The 15,277-nt window shown below is 40.1% G+C and overlaps 1 protein-coding gene across 1 annotated transcript in view; it reads right to left on the bottom strand.

Annotated features, from left to right (window-relative positions):
• Positions 1–15,277, bottom strand: part of MFSD10 (major facilitator superfamily domain containing 10) — a 171,912-nt gene that overhangs the window by 55,549 nt on the left and 101,086 nt on the right. Inside the window, 1 exon segment of the mRNA XM_053704198.1 lies at positions 14,318–14,426. Coding sequence (XP_053560173.1) covers positions 14,318–14,426 — 109 coding nt within the window.

Below are 15,277 nucleotides of genomic sequence, written 5' to 3'. Positions count from 1 at the left end.
GGAAGAAAAAGGAGAAACCATAGGGTGCAGTGGTGACTGTAGTTTAAACAAAAATTTTTTTACCTGACTTAAATGCCAGGGCGGGCCGTGGACTGGATACACCGCAAGAGAAAGTAATTTATCAGGTAAGCATGAATTCTGTTTTCTCTTGCAAGGTGTATCCAGTCCACGGATTCATCCTTTACTTGTGGGATACCAATACCAAAGTTTTAGGACACGGATGAAGGGAGGAAACAAGACAGGTACCTTAAACGGAAGGACCCACTGCTTGCAAAACCTTTCTTCCAAAAATAGCCTCTGAAGAAGCAAAAGTAAAATTTGGCAAAAGTATGCAGTGAAGACCAAGTCGCTGCCTTACAAATCTGTTCAACAGAAGCCTCATTTTTGAAAGCCCATGTGGACGCCACTGCTCTGGTAGAATGAGCAGTAATTCTTTCAGGAGGCTGCTGGCCAGTAGTCTCATAGGCCAAACGGATGATGCTTTTCAGCCAAAAGGAAAGAGAGGTAGCAGTCGCTTTCTGACCTCTACTCTTACCAGAATAGATAACAAACAAGGAAGATGTTTGTCTGAAATCCTTAGTTGCTTGTAAATAGAACTTTAAAGCACAAACTACATCAAGATTGTGTAATAGACGTTCCTTCTTCGAAGATGGATTAGGACACAGAGAAGGAACAACTATTTCCTGGTTAATATTCTTGTTAGAAACAACTTTAGGAAGAAAACCAGACTTGGTACGCAAAACTACCTTATCTGCGTGGAACACCAGGTAAGGTGAATCACACTGTAAGGCAGATAATTCTGAAACTCTTCGAGCAGAAGAGATAGCTATCAAAAACAAAACTTTCCAAGATAACAACTTAATGTCTATGGAATGTAAAGGTTCAAACGGAACCCCTTGAAGAACTGAAAGAACTAGATTCAAACTCCATGGCGGAGCCACAGGTTTATAGACAGGATTGATTCTGACTAAAGCCTGAGCAAACGCTTGAACGTCTGGTACCTCTGCCAGACGCTTGTGTAACAGGATAGACAAAGCAGATATTTGTCCTTTTAAGGAACTAGCTGACAATCCTTTCTCCAGTCCTTCTTGGAGAAAGGACAATATCCTGGGAATCCTAATCTTACTCCATGAGTAACCCATGGATTCACACCAACAAAGATATTTCCGCCATATCTTATGGTAGATTTTCCTGGTGACAGGCTTTCTAGCCTGAATCAGAGTATCTATAACTGACTCAGAGAACCCACGCTTTGATAGAATTAAGTGTTCAATCTCCAAGCATTTTCCATAGAGAGTTAACGGAATTGATAGGGTTAAATATCAGCACAAATAGCTGTGTAGCAATATGCTGAATCTGACAGAGGCGTTCTTTGATTAGATCCAGGAAGAGACCGCTACATTTCTAACAATTTGACACAGACACTTATGATATTATTGTAGTTTTTAACAATTTGATACAGACACTTATATTGTTTTTGTATGTTTTTAATATGAAACACATAGACTTTGTTCACAAAACCTGCACGGACCTTTTTAATATGTGAGAAAACACCCCCTTTGTGAAAGATCTGATTGGTCTAACTTCGTCCAATGAGGATACGACGTGGGATATTTAAAAATGGAACTGGGAGCAAATAGGTATATTGATAAAGGCCCCTGGCGGCTGAAACGCGTAGATTTACCGACTGCTCCTGTGCACAATACTAATTTACTTGTTTGTTAAATAACAGATTGGAGACGTAAGTAGTTAGGACAGGTACATCAAGCAGCTTTTAAAAACTTGTTTTAAGCTAGCTTCATATGTGTAATTCCTGTCCCGGGACCTACTCATACCTATCCATCTGTATAATCAATAACCAATATCCCTTACGAACTTTGGATCGTATAACACTCTTGGGAACTGCAAAAGGTTATTCATACCGGAACATCCTTTGAACTACAACCCGGACCTGCTTGAATTCACACGGGGATCATTGCATCCTCCACGGCTCACAGACAGCTGCAATAACTTTCAACACCGAGGAGAGAAGAGAACTTAAATTCCGGAGTTAATTTTTACAACTAAGTTTGTATAGAACAATTGTTCCTTGGACACTGTGACACTGTTTACGATATAAACAGGACGACACAGGTTTTTTTTATATATGTGTGATGTATTTCATTTTCATTCTGCTTAGATAAAGATTATTTCCTCCTTTTAATATATATATATACACACACGTTTCTATATTGCATTAAATTGTACATATTTCTTTAAGAAACACCTGCTCAGGTACTTAATTAATATGAGATATTTAAAAGCAGTCTGGTCAGAGCACTAAACATGCCAGTGAACCAGAGCTGAGAGGAGGCTGAATCATGTTTGGCACATAGTGCTGACCAAAACTTAGGAACTTTGTTGGATTCATTTTTGGTTTTATGGATTCTTTCTGCTTTTAAAGATAAACTGTGAAAATAGAAGACTTTTTATTTTTATTATGGATTTGTGCTGAATTGGGACTGGAAGTGCGGGATCACACAGTATACATAGATATTTTGTAATATTATGTGTGTACTTTTAACTCTGATAACTAAAGTTTAAAGGGGTATAAAATAGTCTATTTCAGGTTTGTAATAAAAAGCACTAATCGATGGATTGTACTTCATAGAAACAATTGCAATATATATTATTAATAATTTAAAAAATAACAGAATTTATGCTTACCTGATAAATTACTTTCTCTTGCGGTGTATCCAGTCCACGGATTCATCCTTTACTTGTGGGATATTCTCATTCCCTACAGTAAGTAGCAAAGAGAGCACACAGCAAAGCTGTCCATATAGCTCCCCCTCTAGCTCCACCCCCCAGTCATTCGACCAAAGGTTAGGAAGAAAAAGGAGAAACCATAGGGTGCAGTGGTGACTGTAGTTTAAACAAAAAATTTTTTACCTGACTTAAATGCCAGGGCGGGCCGTGGACTGGATACACCGCAAGAGAAAGTAATTTATCAGGTAAGCATGAATTCTGTTTTCTCTTGCAAGGTGTATCCAGTCCACGGATTCATCCTTTACTTGTGGGATACCAATACCAAAGTTTTAGGACACGGATGAAGGGAGGAAACAAGACAGGTACCTTAAACGGAAGGACCCACTGCTTGCAAAACCTTTCTTCCAAAAATAGCCTCTGAAGAAGCAAAAGTAAAATTTGGCAAAAGTATGCAGTGAAGACCAAGTCGCTGCCTTACAAATCTGTTCAACAGAAGCCTCATTTTTGAAAGCCCATGTGGACGCCACTGCTCTGGTAGAATGAGCAGTAATTCTTTCAGGAGGCTGCTGGCCAGTAGTCTCATAGGCCAAACGGATGATGCTTTTCAGCCAAAAGGAAAGAGAGGTAGCAGTCGCTTTCTGACCTCTACTCTTACCAGAATAGATAACAAACAAGGAAGATGTTTGTCTGAAATCCTTAGTTGCTTGTAAATAGAACTTTAAAGCACAAACTACATCAAGATTGTGTAATAGACGTTCCTTCTTCGAAGATGGATTAGGACACAGAGAAGGAACAACTATTTCCTGGTTAATATTCTTGTTAGAAACAACTTTAGGAAGAAAACCAGACTTGGTACGCAAAACTACCTTATCTGCGTGGAACACCAGGTAAGGTGAATCACACTGTAAGGCAGATAATTCTGAAACTCTTCGAGCAGAAGAGATAGCTATCAAAAACAAAACTTTCCAAGATAACAACTTAATGTCTATGGAATGTAAAGGTTCAAACGGAACCCCTTGAAGAACTGAAAGAACTAGATTCAAACTCCATGGCGGAGCCACAGGTTTATAGACAGGATTGATTCTGACTAAAGCCTGAGCAAACGCTTGAACGTCTGGTACCTCTGCCAGACGCTTGTGTAACAGGATAGACAAAGCAGATATTTGTCCTTTTAAGGAACTAGCTGACAATCCTTTCTCCAGTCCTTCTTGGAGAAAGGACAATATCCTGGGAATCCTAATCTTACTCCATGAGTAACCCATGGATTCACACCAACAAAGATATTTCCGCCATATCTTATGGTAGATTTTCCTGGTGACAGGCTTTCTAGCCTGAATCAGAGTATCTATAACTGACTCAGAGAACCCACGCTTTGATAGAATTAAGTGTTCAATCTCCAAGCATTTTCCATAGAGAGTTAACGGAATTGATAGGGTTAAATATCAGCACAAATAGCTGTGTAGCAATATGCTGAATCTGACAGAGGCGTTCTTTGATTAGATCCAGGAAGAGACCGCTACATTTCTAACAATTTGACACAGACACTTATGATATTATTGTAGTTTTTAACAATTTGATACAGACACTTATATTGTTTTTGTATGTTTTTAATATGAAACACATAGACTTTGTTCACAAAACCTGCACGGACCTTTTTAATATGTGAGAAAACACCCCCTTTGTGAAAGATCTGATTGGTCTAACTTCGTCCAATGAGGATACGACGTGGGATATTTAAAAATGGAACTGGGAGCAAATAGGTATATTGATAAAGGCCCCTGGCGGCTGAAACGCGTAGATTTACCGACTGCTCCTGTGCACAATACTAATTTACTTGTTTGTTAAATAACAGATTGGAGACGTAAGTAGTTAGGACAGGTACATCAAGCAGCTTTTAAAAACTTGTTTTAAGCTAGCTTCATATGTGTAATTCCTGTCCCGGGACCTACTCATACCTATCCATCTGTATAATCAATAACCAATATCCCTTACGAACTTTGGATCGTATAACACTCTTGGGAACTGCAAAAGGTTATTCATACCGGAACATCCTTTGAACTACAACCCGGACCTGCTTGAATTCACACGGGGATCATTGCATCCTCCACGGCTCACAGACAGCTGCAATAACTTTCAACACCGAGGAGAGAAGAGAACTTAAATTCCGGAGTTAATTTTTACAACTAAGTTTGTATAGAACAATTGTTCCTTGGACACTGTGACACTGTTTACGATATAAACAGGACGACACAGGTTTTTTTTATATATGTGTGATGTATTTCATTTTCATTCTGCTTAGATAAAGACACATACTTACATACACATTGCGATTTTTATCGCATCTTTATGATTGTTTTTTAGATGCCGGCATCATCAATTTTATAATTAATTTTATATTCATTGTTATAATAATTCATGGAATAAATAATATTATTGTTATAAGATATAATCTAGTTATTTGGATCTATTTAGGGACCGCTTCAGTTTATTAAGATACAGTCTATTGCTATTAGCTTCTTCTAGAAATATTAATACTCATTTTATAATCTCTAAGTTGCTCCCTTCTGAGCGCCACCCAGAACCACTTCTTTTCCTTCAATCTCCAAGCAGTCAGACGTAGAGAAACTAAATTTGGATGCTTGAACGGACCCTGTATTAGAAGATCCTGCCTCATTGGCAGTGTCCATGGTGGGACAGATGACATGTCCACTAGGTCTGCATACCAAGTCCTGCGTGGCCACGCAGGCACTATCAGAATCACCAAAGCCTTCTCCTGCTTGATTCTGGCAACCAGACGCGGGAGGAGAGGAAACGGTGGATAAACATAAGCCAGATTGAAGGACCAAGGCGCTGCTAGAGCATCTATCAATACCGCCTTGGGATCCCAGGACCTGGACCCGTAGAGAGGAAGTTTCGTGTTCTGACGGGACGCCATCAGATCCAACTCTGGGGTGCCCCATAGCTGAGTCAGCTGGGCAAATACCTCCGGGTGGAGTTCCCACTCCCCCGGGTGAAAAGTCTGACGACTTAGAAAATCCGTCTCCCAGTTGTCTACTCCTGGGATGTGAATTGCTGAGAGATGGCAGGAGTGATCCTCCGCCCACCTGATTATTTTGGTTACTTCCGTCATCGCTAGGGAACTCTTTCTTCCCCCCTGATGATTGACGTAAGCTACAGTCGTGATGTTGTCCGACTGAAATCTGATGAATTTGGCCGCCGCTAGTTGAGGCCATGCCTGAAGAGCGTTGAATATCGCCCTCAGTTCCAGAATGGTTATCGTGAGAAGAGTTTCTTCCCGAGACCATAAGCACTGAGCTTTCAGGGAGTCCCAGACCGCACCCCAGCCTAACAGACTGGCGTCAGTCATTACGATGATCCACTCTGGCCTGCGGAACATATTCCTTGAGACAGGTGATCCTGAGACAACCACCAGAGAAGAGAATCTCTGGTCTCCTGGTCCAACTGAATTTGAGGAGACAAATCTGCATAATCCCCATTCCACTGTTTGAGCATGCATAGTTGCAGTGGTCTGAGGTGTATCCGAGCAAAAGGGACTATGTCCATTGCCGCAACCATTAGTCCGATTGTCTCCATGCACTGAGCCACAGATGGCCGAGGAATGGAATAAAGAGCTCGGCAAGTAGTTAAGAGTTTTAGCTTTCTGACCTCCGTCAGAAATATTTTCATTTTTACCGAGTCTATCAGGGTTCCTAGGAATGGAACTCTTGTGAGGGGGGAGAGAGAACTCTTTTTGATGTTCACCTTCCACCTGTGAGACCTCAGAAAGGCCAATACAATCTCCGTCTGAGACTTGGTTCTTTGGAAAGTTGACGCCTGAATTAATATGTCGTCTAGGTAAGGCGCCACTGCTATGCCCCGCGGTCTTAGAACCGCCAGGAGGGACCCTAGCACCTTTGTGAAAATTCTGGTAGCTGTGGCCAACCCGAAAGGAAGAGCCACAAACTGAAAATGCTTGTCCAGAAAGGCAAACCTGAGAAACTGGTGATGATCTTTGTGGATAGGAATGTGCAGATACGCATCCTTTAGATCCACGGTAGTCATATATTGACCCTCCTGGATCATTGGTAAGATTGTCCGAATGGTCTCCATCTTGAATGATGGGACTCTGAGGAATTTGTTTAGAATTTTGAGATCCAGGATTGGTCTGAAAGTTCCTTCTTTTTTTGGGAACCACAAACAGGTTTGAGTAAAACCCCAGTCCTTGTTCTGCAATTGGAACTGGGTGGATCACTCCCATTGTATGTAGATCTTCTACACAGCGTAAAAACGCCTCTTTCTTTGTCTGATCTGTAGACAGACGAGAAATGTGGAACCTTCCCCTTGGAGGAGAGTCCTTGAATTCTAGAAGGTATCCCTGGGCTACAATCTCTAATGCCCAAGGATCGTGTACATCTCTTGCCCAGGCCTGAGCGAAGAGAGAGAGTCTGCCCCCTACTAGATCCGGTCCCGGATCGGGGGCTACCCCTTCATGATGTCTTGGTGGCAGCTGCAGGCTTTTTGGCCTGTTTACCCTTATTCCAGCCCTGGTATGGTTTCCAGTTTGCCTTGGGCTGTGAAGCAGTACCCTCTTGCTTTGCAGCCGGAGAGGATGAAGCGGGGCCGTTCTTGAAATTGCGAAAGGAACGAAAATTAGCTTTGTTCTTTGTTTTAAAGGCTTTGTCCTGAGGGAGAGCATGACCTTTTCCCCCGGTGATATCTGAAATAATCTCTTTCAATTCAGGCCCGAATAGGGTCTTCCCTTTGAAAGGAATGTTCAAAAGCTTGGATTTAGACGACACATCGGCCGACCAGGACTTTAGCTATAGCGCCCTCCGCGCCAAAATGGCGAAACCTGAATTTTTCGCCGCTAACTTAACTATTGGAAAGCGGCGTCAGTGATAAAGGAATTAGCTAGCTTTAGAGCCTTAATTCTATCCATAATTTCCTCATATGAGTTCTCCGTCTGGAGCGAGTCTTCCAGCCCCTCAAACCAGAAAGCAGCTGCAGTAGTTACAGGAATAATGCAGGCAATAGGTTGGAGAAGAAAACCTTGTTGAACAAAAAAATTCTTAAGTAAACCATCTAATTTTTTATCCATAGGGTCTTTAAAAGCACAACTGTCTTCAATTGGTATGGTTGTGCGTTTAGCTAGTGTAGAAACAGCCCCCTCCACCTTAGGGACCGTCTGCCACGAGTCCCGCATGGGGTCATATATGCGGAACATTTTCTTAAAAACAGGAGGGGGGACAAAAGGGACACCTGGCCTATCCCACTCCCTAGTAACGATATCCGCAATCCTCTTAGGGACCGGAAACGCATCCGTGTAAACAGGGACCTCTAGGTACTTGTCCATTTTACACAATTTCTCTGGGATCACCAAAGGGTCACAGTCATCCAGTAGCTAATACCTCCCTAAGTAAAACACGGAGGTGTTCTAGTTTAAATTTAAAAACCAATGTATCTGAATCTGTCTGGGGAGGAACCCTTCCTGAATCAGAGACTTCTCCCTCAGACATCAAATCCCTCGCTCCCACTTCAGAGCGTTGTGAGGGTATATCGGATACGGCTACCAAAGCGTCAGAATGCTCATAATCTGTTCTTAAAACAGAGCTATCACGCTTTGCAGGTAACACGGGCAGTTTAGATAAGAAGGCTGTAAGAGAATTATCCATGACTGCCGCTAAGTCTTGTAATGTAAAAGGGTTAGACGCACTAGAGGTACTAGGCGTCGCTTGCGCGGGCGTAACTGGTTGTGACACTTGGGGAGAGGCAGACAGGCTACCCTCGTTACCTTCAGTCTGAGAATCATCTTGGGCCACATTCTTAAGTGCAAAAATATGATCTTTAAAGTGTATAGACATATCAGTACAAGTGGGACACATTCTGAGAAGGGGTTCCACCATGGCTTCTAAACACATTGAACAAGGATTTTCCTTAGTGTCAGACATGTTTAACAGACTAGTAGAGTACACAAACAGGCTTGGAATCACTTTAATCAAATAAAAAACACAATTTGAAAAAAACGTTACTGTGCCTTTATAAGATAAAAAGAGCACACAATTTTACAAAACGGTGAAAAATGCTGCAATCTTTCTGAAATTTTCACAGTATGTAGCTAAAGCCTTAATAAGATTGCACCCCAAGTGCAAAACGATTAACCCCTTAATGCCCAAACCGGAGCAGCCTAAAGCCAACACCTGGTTAAATCACTACAGCACCTTGCCACAGCCTTGCTGTGGCCCTACCTTCCCTTAGGGATCAGATTTGGGGGAATATAGCTTCTTTTAGGCCCTCAAACATCAGCAGGACCCTCCATGTGAAACAGCATGAACTTCTCTGCAATTCTAACTGTGCATCTGAGGAATTTAGGCCCCTCCCACTCTACTCCGGAGCTGTGAGGCCTAGTAAATCACTCCTAAGTGACTAAAAAACAGCCATGTGGTAATAACCCCAGAAAAAAACCCCAAAAGGGTTTTCAAAGTGTCTTGCAAAACGATTTTTCCTTAGCCAAACAATCGATTGCCCTGAATAAGTGTCAACCAGCATAATTAGCCCGATTATGTAAGCATTCAATTCCTTACTAAGTCTGTGAACATAGATTACCCTCCCCTCATGGGGATATTCTCAGTCTCTTCTAGCATTATCTCAGTCTTGTCTAGAAATAAATGACTGAACATACCTTATTGCATATCACCCTGCAAACTGTTCCCCCCAACTGAAGTTTTCTGGTACTCCTCAGTCCTGTGTGGGAACAGCAGTGGATTTTAGTTACAACATGCTAAAATCATTTTCCTCTCAGCAAAAATCTTCATCACTTTTCTGCTAGAGAGTAAATAGTACAAACCGGTACCATTTAAAATAACAAACTTTTGATTGAAGATAATAAAACTACAATTCTAACACCACATTCACTTTACACTCCAGAGAGAGACCCTAGTGCTTAGAGCCAGCAAAGAGAATGACTGGGGGGTGGAGCTAGAGGGGGAGCTATATGGACAGCTTTGCTGTGTGCTCTCTTTGCTACTTCCTGTAGGGAATGAGAATATCCCACAAGTAAAGGATGAATCCGTGGACTGGATACACCTTGCAAGAGAAATTTCTTTAAATTAATTTGTGCAGGGTCCATTACTTCCTGTCACATCCCCACAAGGGGACTGTCATCTCTACAGGAAGGAAAAGAAGTAGCTTTCCTTTTTATGTGGTTGCTAGGAGACATCTGCTCTAGCTGTAGTTAGTTTATTGCCCATGCTCAGAAGAGGACTTTTACAGCAAAAATCATGTGGACAGTAGAACTTATATTCTGTAATATCAACTCTATTATCTCAATAAAGGCAGTGGCTACACAGAGAATTTCATAGTGCTCATTTTGCAAGAAAATAAGTAAGTTATTTGCTGTTTTTAAAAAGACAGTAAAAACCTTGCAAGACATTTCTGTTGTGTTGCTATAGAATAACATATCAGCCAAGTCTTAATGTTTTTAAAATAAATTAACATCCTTTTAATTATTTTTCAATAGCCAAACTCCACCCACAATTTTTAGAGGAGTCAATCTGGGCTTTAGTCCACAGACAACAGGCCCCAGTTATAATGTTAGTACAGAGTGCATTATTTTGCAGTTATCTGAAAAAGGCCAATCAGGGACATATATGTAGCAGAGTTATCCTTGAGAAGTCAGCAGGTGCATTTCAAGTTCTGGAAATTACCTCAATTTTCAGAGCTAAATTACACGAAAAGGGGTAAAAATAAGTAACGAAAGTATATTGCAAAGTTCATTACACGTAACTAAACATTTTATATTTAAATCCCATGGTGTTTACTGTCCCTTTAACACAATCTGTTTCTTTTTATATTTACTGTGATATAACATTTTGCTAACTAAAGAAGCACTGTTTCATATGCCTTTTACTTTATCTAAGAGAGGAAAAATGAAATGTATATTACAGAATTTAGAACACTGACCCTACAACATTCTATATAATGATTGCATGATCAGTGCAGGAACTCATTTATATCTGACCTAACAGTCCACAGCAAAGGAAATAAGGTAAACAAGGGCTTAGTCCCTGGACTACAAAACATTAAGAAAACATACTAAAAAAAAATCTCCAATTTTTTATGTGAAGTGAAAGTTATTTAAATTGAAGCTAATACAGCAGTATCAGTGATGCACTTCCCACTATTACTGGCTGGTTGCCAGGCGCCACCTGATCATCGCTGAGCATAAGCCAATGAGCTTAGCTGATACTGGTATAATAGATTCAACAGCTCTTTACTTCTTTTGTTTTTTCAGGCAGAAAAATCCTCGACATGTTTAAATTCTCCTCTTTCACATAGAAGACAGAACATTTTTGGTACAATGTCCCATAAAGGAACTTGAAAATATCACTATAATAAAATCATCACAATTTGTCAATATCTGGTACAAAAGTGTTTTGGCTCCATTTATCGAGTTGTTTTATGCAGCTTTAGAGCCTTTGCGGTTCAGACTCACGAGTCACAGAGCAGTGGTCTTTAAATATTTCTTTGCATAAATGTTTTGTAGATGATCGACTAGCGGCATTTGTAAAAGTTACATACAGACAGCATCCTTTAAAGATAATAGTTTCTATTTTACATTGAAAACTATTAAAAAAAAAACACATTCAGCAGTAATTAATCTGTACACTTTAAATTGTGGTTTGGGAAAAATATTTACCCTTTTCTATCCCCTTAACCCCTTAATGACCACAGCACTTTTCCATTTTCTGTCCATTTGGGACCAAGGCTATTTTTACATTTTTGAGGTGTTTGTGTTTAGCTGTAATTTTCCTCTTACTCATTTACTGTACCCACACATATTATATACCGTTTTTCTCGCCATTAAATGGACTTTCTAAAGATACCATTATTTTCATCATATCTTATAATTTACTATAAAAACAATTATAAAATATGAGGAAAAAATGGAAAAAAACACACTTTTTCTAACTTTGACCCCCAAAATCTGTTACACATCTACAACCACAAAAAAACACCCATGCTAAATAGTTTCTAAATTTTGTCCTGAGTTTAGAAATACCCAATGTTTACATGTTCTTTGCTTTTTTTGTAAACTATAGGGCCATAAATACAAGTAGCACTTTGCTATTTCCAAACCATTTCTTTTCAAAATTAGCGCTAGTTACATTAGAACACTGATATCTTTCAGGAATCTCTGAATATCCATTGACATGTATATATTTTTTTTTAGTAGACATCCCAAAGTATTGATCTAGGCCCATTTTGGTATATTTCATGCCACCATTTCACCGCCAAATGCAATCAAATACAAAAAATCGTTCACTTTTCACAAATTTTTTCACAAACTTTTGGTTTCTAACTTAAATTATTTACAAACAGCTTGTGCAATTATGGCATAAATTGTTGTAAATTCTTATCTGGGATCCCCTTTGTTCAGAAATAGCAGACATATATGACTTTGGCGTTGCTTTTTGGTAATTAGAAGGCCGCTAAATGCCACTGCGCACCACACGTGTATTATGCCCAGCAGTGAAGGGGTTAATTAGGGAGCATGTAGGGAGCTTTTTGGGATAGTTTTAGCTTTAGTGTAGTGTAGTAGACAACCCCAAGTATTGATCTAGGCCAATTTTGGTATATTTTATGCCACCATTTCACCGCCAAATGCGATCAAATTAAAAAAAAAGTTAAATTTTTCTCAATTTTAGGTTTCTCACTGAAATTATTTACAAACAGCTTGTGCAATTATGGCACAAATGGTTGTAAATGCTTCTCTGGGATCCCCTTTGTTCAGAAATAGCAGACATATATGGCTTTGGCATTGCTTTTTGGTAATTAGAAGGCCTCTAAATGCCGCTGCGCATCACACGTGTATTATGGCTAGCAGTGAAGGGGTTAATTATGTAGCTTGTAGGGAGCTTGCAGGGTTAATTTTATCTTTAGTGTAGAGCTCAGCCTCCCACCTGAAACATCAGACCCCCTGATCCCTCCCAAACAGCTCTCTTCCCTCCCCCACCCCACAATTGTCCCCGCCATCTTAAGTACTGGCAGAAACTCTGCCAGTACTAAAATAAAAGGTATTTGGCCATTTTTTTTTTAAAAAAAAAAGAGCATATTTACATATGCTGATGTGTATGATCCCCCCTTAGACCCCAACCTCACTGATCCCCCACCTAACAGCTCTCTAACCCTTCCCCTCTGCCTTAATGGGCGCCATCTTGGGTACTGGCAGCTGTCTGCCAGTACCCAGTTTTGCAAAAAAAGTGCCATTTTATTAAAAAAAAAGCAATTTTCTGTAGTGTAGCTTTCCCCCCCACCAAGACCAACCCCCCACCCCTTCCAGATCCCTGAGATTATATTTTTTAAAGTTTAAACTTCATTTTTTTTTAATACTTTTTACTAAGTTTTTCTGTAGTGTAGCGGTTCCCACCCGCTCCCGCCCCGTGCACGCGCCCGCCCTCCAACCCCCGTGCACGCGCGCGCTCCCGTGCGCGCCCCCGTGGGTCCCGCCCCCGATCCCGCCCCCCTCCACTCCATACACAACATCGATGGCCGCCCACCCGCCTCCCACGTAAGCTCCCACCAACGATACCGGCCATCGATGTCCGGTGCAGAGAGGGCCACAGAGTGGCTCTCTCTGCATCGGATGGCCAAGGGGGGTTATTGCAGGATGCCTCCATATCGAGGCATCACTGCAATAACCGGAAAGCAGCTGGAAGCGAGCAGGATCGCTTCCAGCTGCTTTCCAGACCAAGGACGTACGCCACACGTCCTCGGTCATTAAGTGTATTTTTTTAGAGGACGTGTGGCGTACGTCCTTGGTCGTTAAGGGGTTAAAGGGACACTGTACCCAATTTTTTTCTTTCGTGATTCAGATTGAGCATGAAAATTTAAGCAACTTTCTAATTTACTCCTATTATCAAATTTTCTTAATTCTCTTGGTATCTTTATTTGAAATGCAAGAATGTAAGTTTAGATTCCGGCCCATTTTTGGTGAACAACCTGGGTTGTCCTTGCTGATTGGTGGATAAATTCATCCACCAATAAAAAAGTGCTGTCCAGAGTACTGAAACCAAAAAAAAAGCTTAGATGCCTTCTTTTTCAAATGATAGCAAGAGAACGAAGAAAAATTGATAATAGGAGTAAATTAGAAAGTTGATTAAAATTGCATGCTCTTTCTGAATTACAAAAGAAAAAAATTGGGTTCAGTGTCCCTTTAAGACAACTATGAATAACATTAAAATAATAAAAAAATGGGGTTTTTTTTGTATTAAACAATAAAAATGTGCAAAAGGAACAGAGATTGTTATCAAATGTACTTGCGTATGCAGCAGCACACGAGAGCGTAGTGATTACATTTGTTTACAGATCATTATTTTACCAGGAAATTTGCCTCTATTTAAAAATTTGGAATCTTTGGATCTCCTACTCATGAAAAACAAAATAACAGAAGAAAAAACAAGAAACCGTCCAACACCTGTTTGTTTTCTTTTTGTTTTTTCAGCTGTTTTGTTATTTCTGCACATTTGTCAGTGTTTTACCTAAACAGAATGACAAACAAACGGACACATACTTTGAACAGAGGGGGGGTCCTTTCTCCTTGTAACAGCTGAAAACTGAAATAAGCAAACTGGACTCAGCAGGTCTGAAGCGACTTGAAATCCAGCTGTAACCGATGAGACCTAGAAAAGAGCTAAATTAAGTCAGGGGTAGTCAAACATTAGAAGTTGTTGCTAGTAATGGAACAAACAAATAACACTGCAGATTTCCTATTAGGGAAAATTCCACAAGGATTTTAAAGGAAACTTAAAGGGACATAAAATCAAAATTTTTACTTTCATGATTCAGATAGAGAATACAATTTTAAAACAGTTTCCAATTTACTTCCATTATCAAATTTGGTTCATTCTCTTGTTATTATTTGTCAAAGAGATATCTAGCTAGGTAGCGTGCATGTGCCCGAAATACTACATGACAGGAAATAGTGCTGCCATCTAGTGTTCTTGCTAATGTATAACACTGCTGTAAAACTGCTGTCATATAGTGCTGTAGACACGTGTACACTCCTGAACTCACATGCCTGCTTTTCAACAAAGGACAACAAATGAAGAAAGAACATTTGTTTACAAAAGTACAATAGAAAGTTGCTTAAAATGATATGTTCTATCGGAATCATTAAAGAAAAGGTTTGTTTTTTTGTCCCTTTAAACAATACACATAAACAACAATAGCAAGTAGTATATGTGTTATTGCTGTTTATGCAGTTTTTTTTTCATCCACATCTGCATAAACAATAGCAAGGTACGTATAGCACTGTATAATACTTCCTATTGTACACGTTTATTATTTAAAGGGCCATTAAGGGACCATTAAATAAAGTAGAATTGCATAATCAACAAATTAATAATAAAAAGACAATGCAATATCAGTTACTTTGGAGGAGCTGTTTGTAAGTGTTTTTTCTTCTGATTTGTGGCAGTTTAAACTTCGATCACTCAGAGAAGGTGCAGCAAGGAGTCTCTGTCTAGACCTG

This window comes from Bombina bombina, chromosome 2 (assembly GCF_027579735.1).
Source record: "Bombina bombina isolate aBomBom1 chromosome 2, aBomBom1.pri, whole genome shotgun sequence".
Taxonomy (NCBI): Eukaryota; Metazoa; Chordata; class Amphibia; order Anura; family Bombinatoridae; genus Bombina; species Bombina bombina.
The sequence above is the reverse complement of the archived record's forward strand: the minus strand, read 5'-3'. Positions and strand labels throughout refer to the sequence as shown.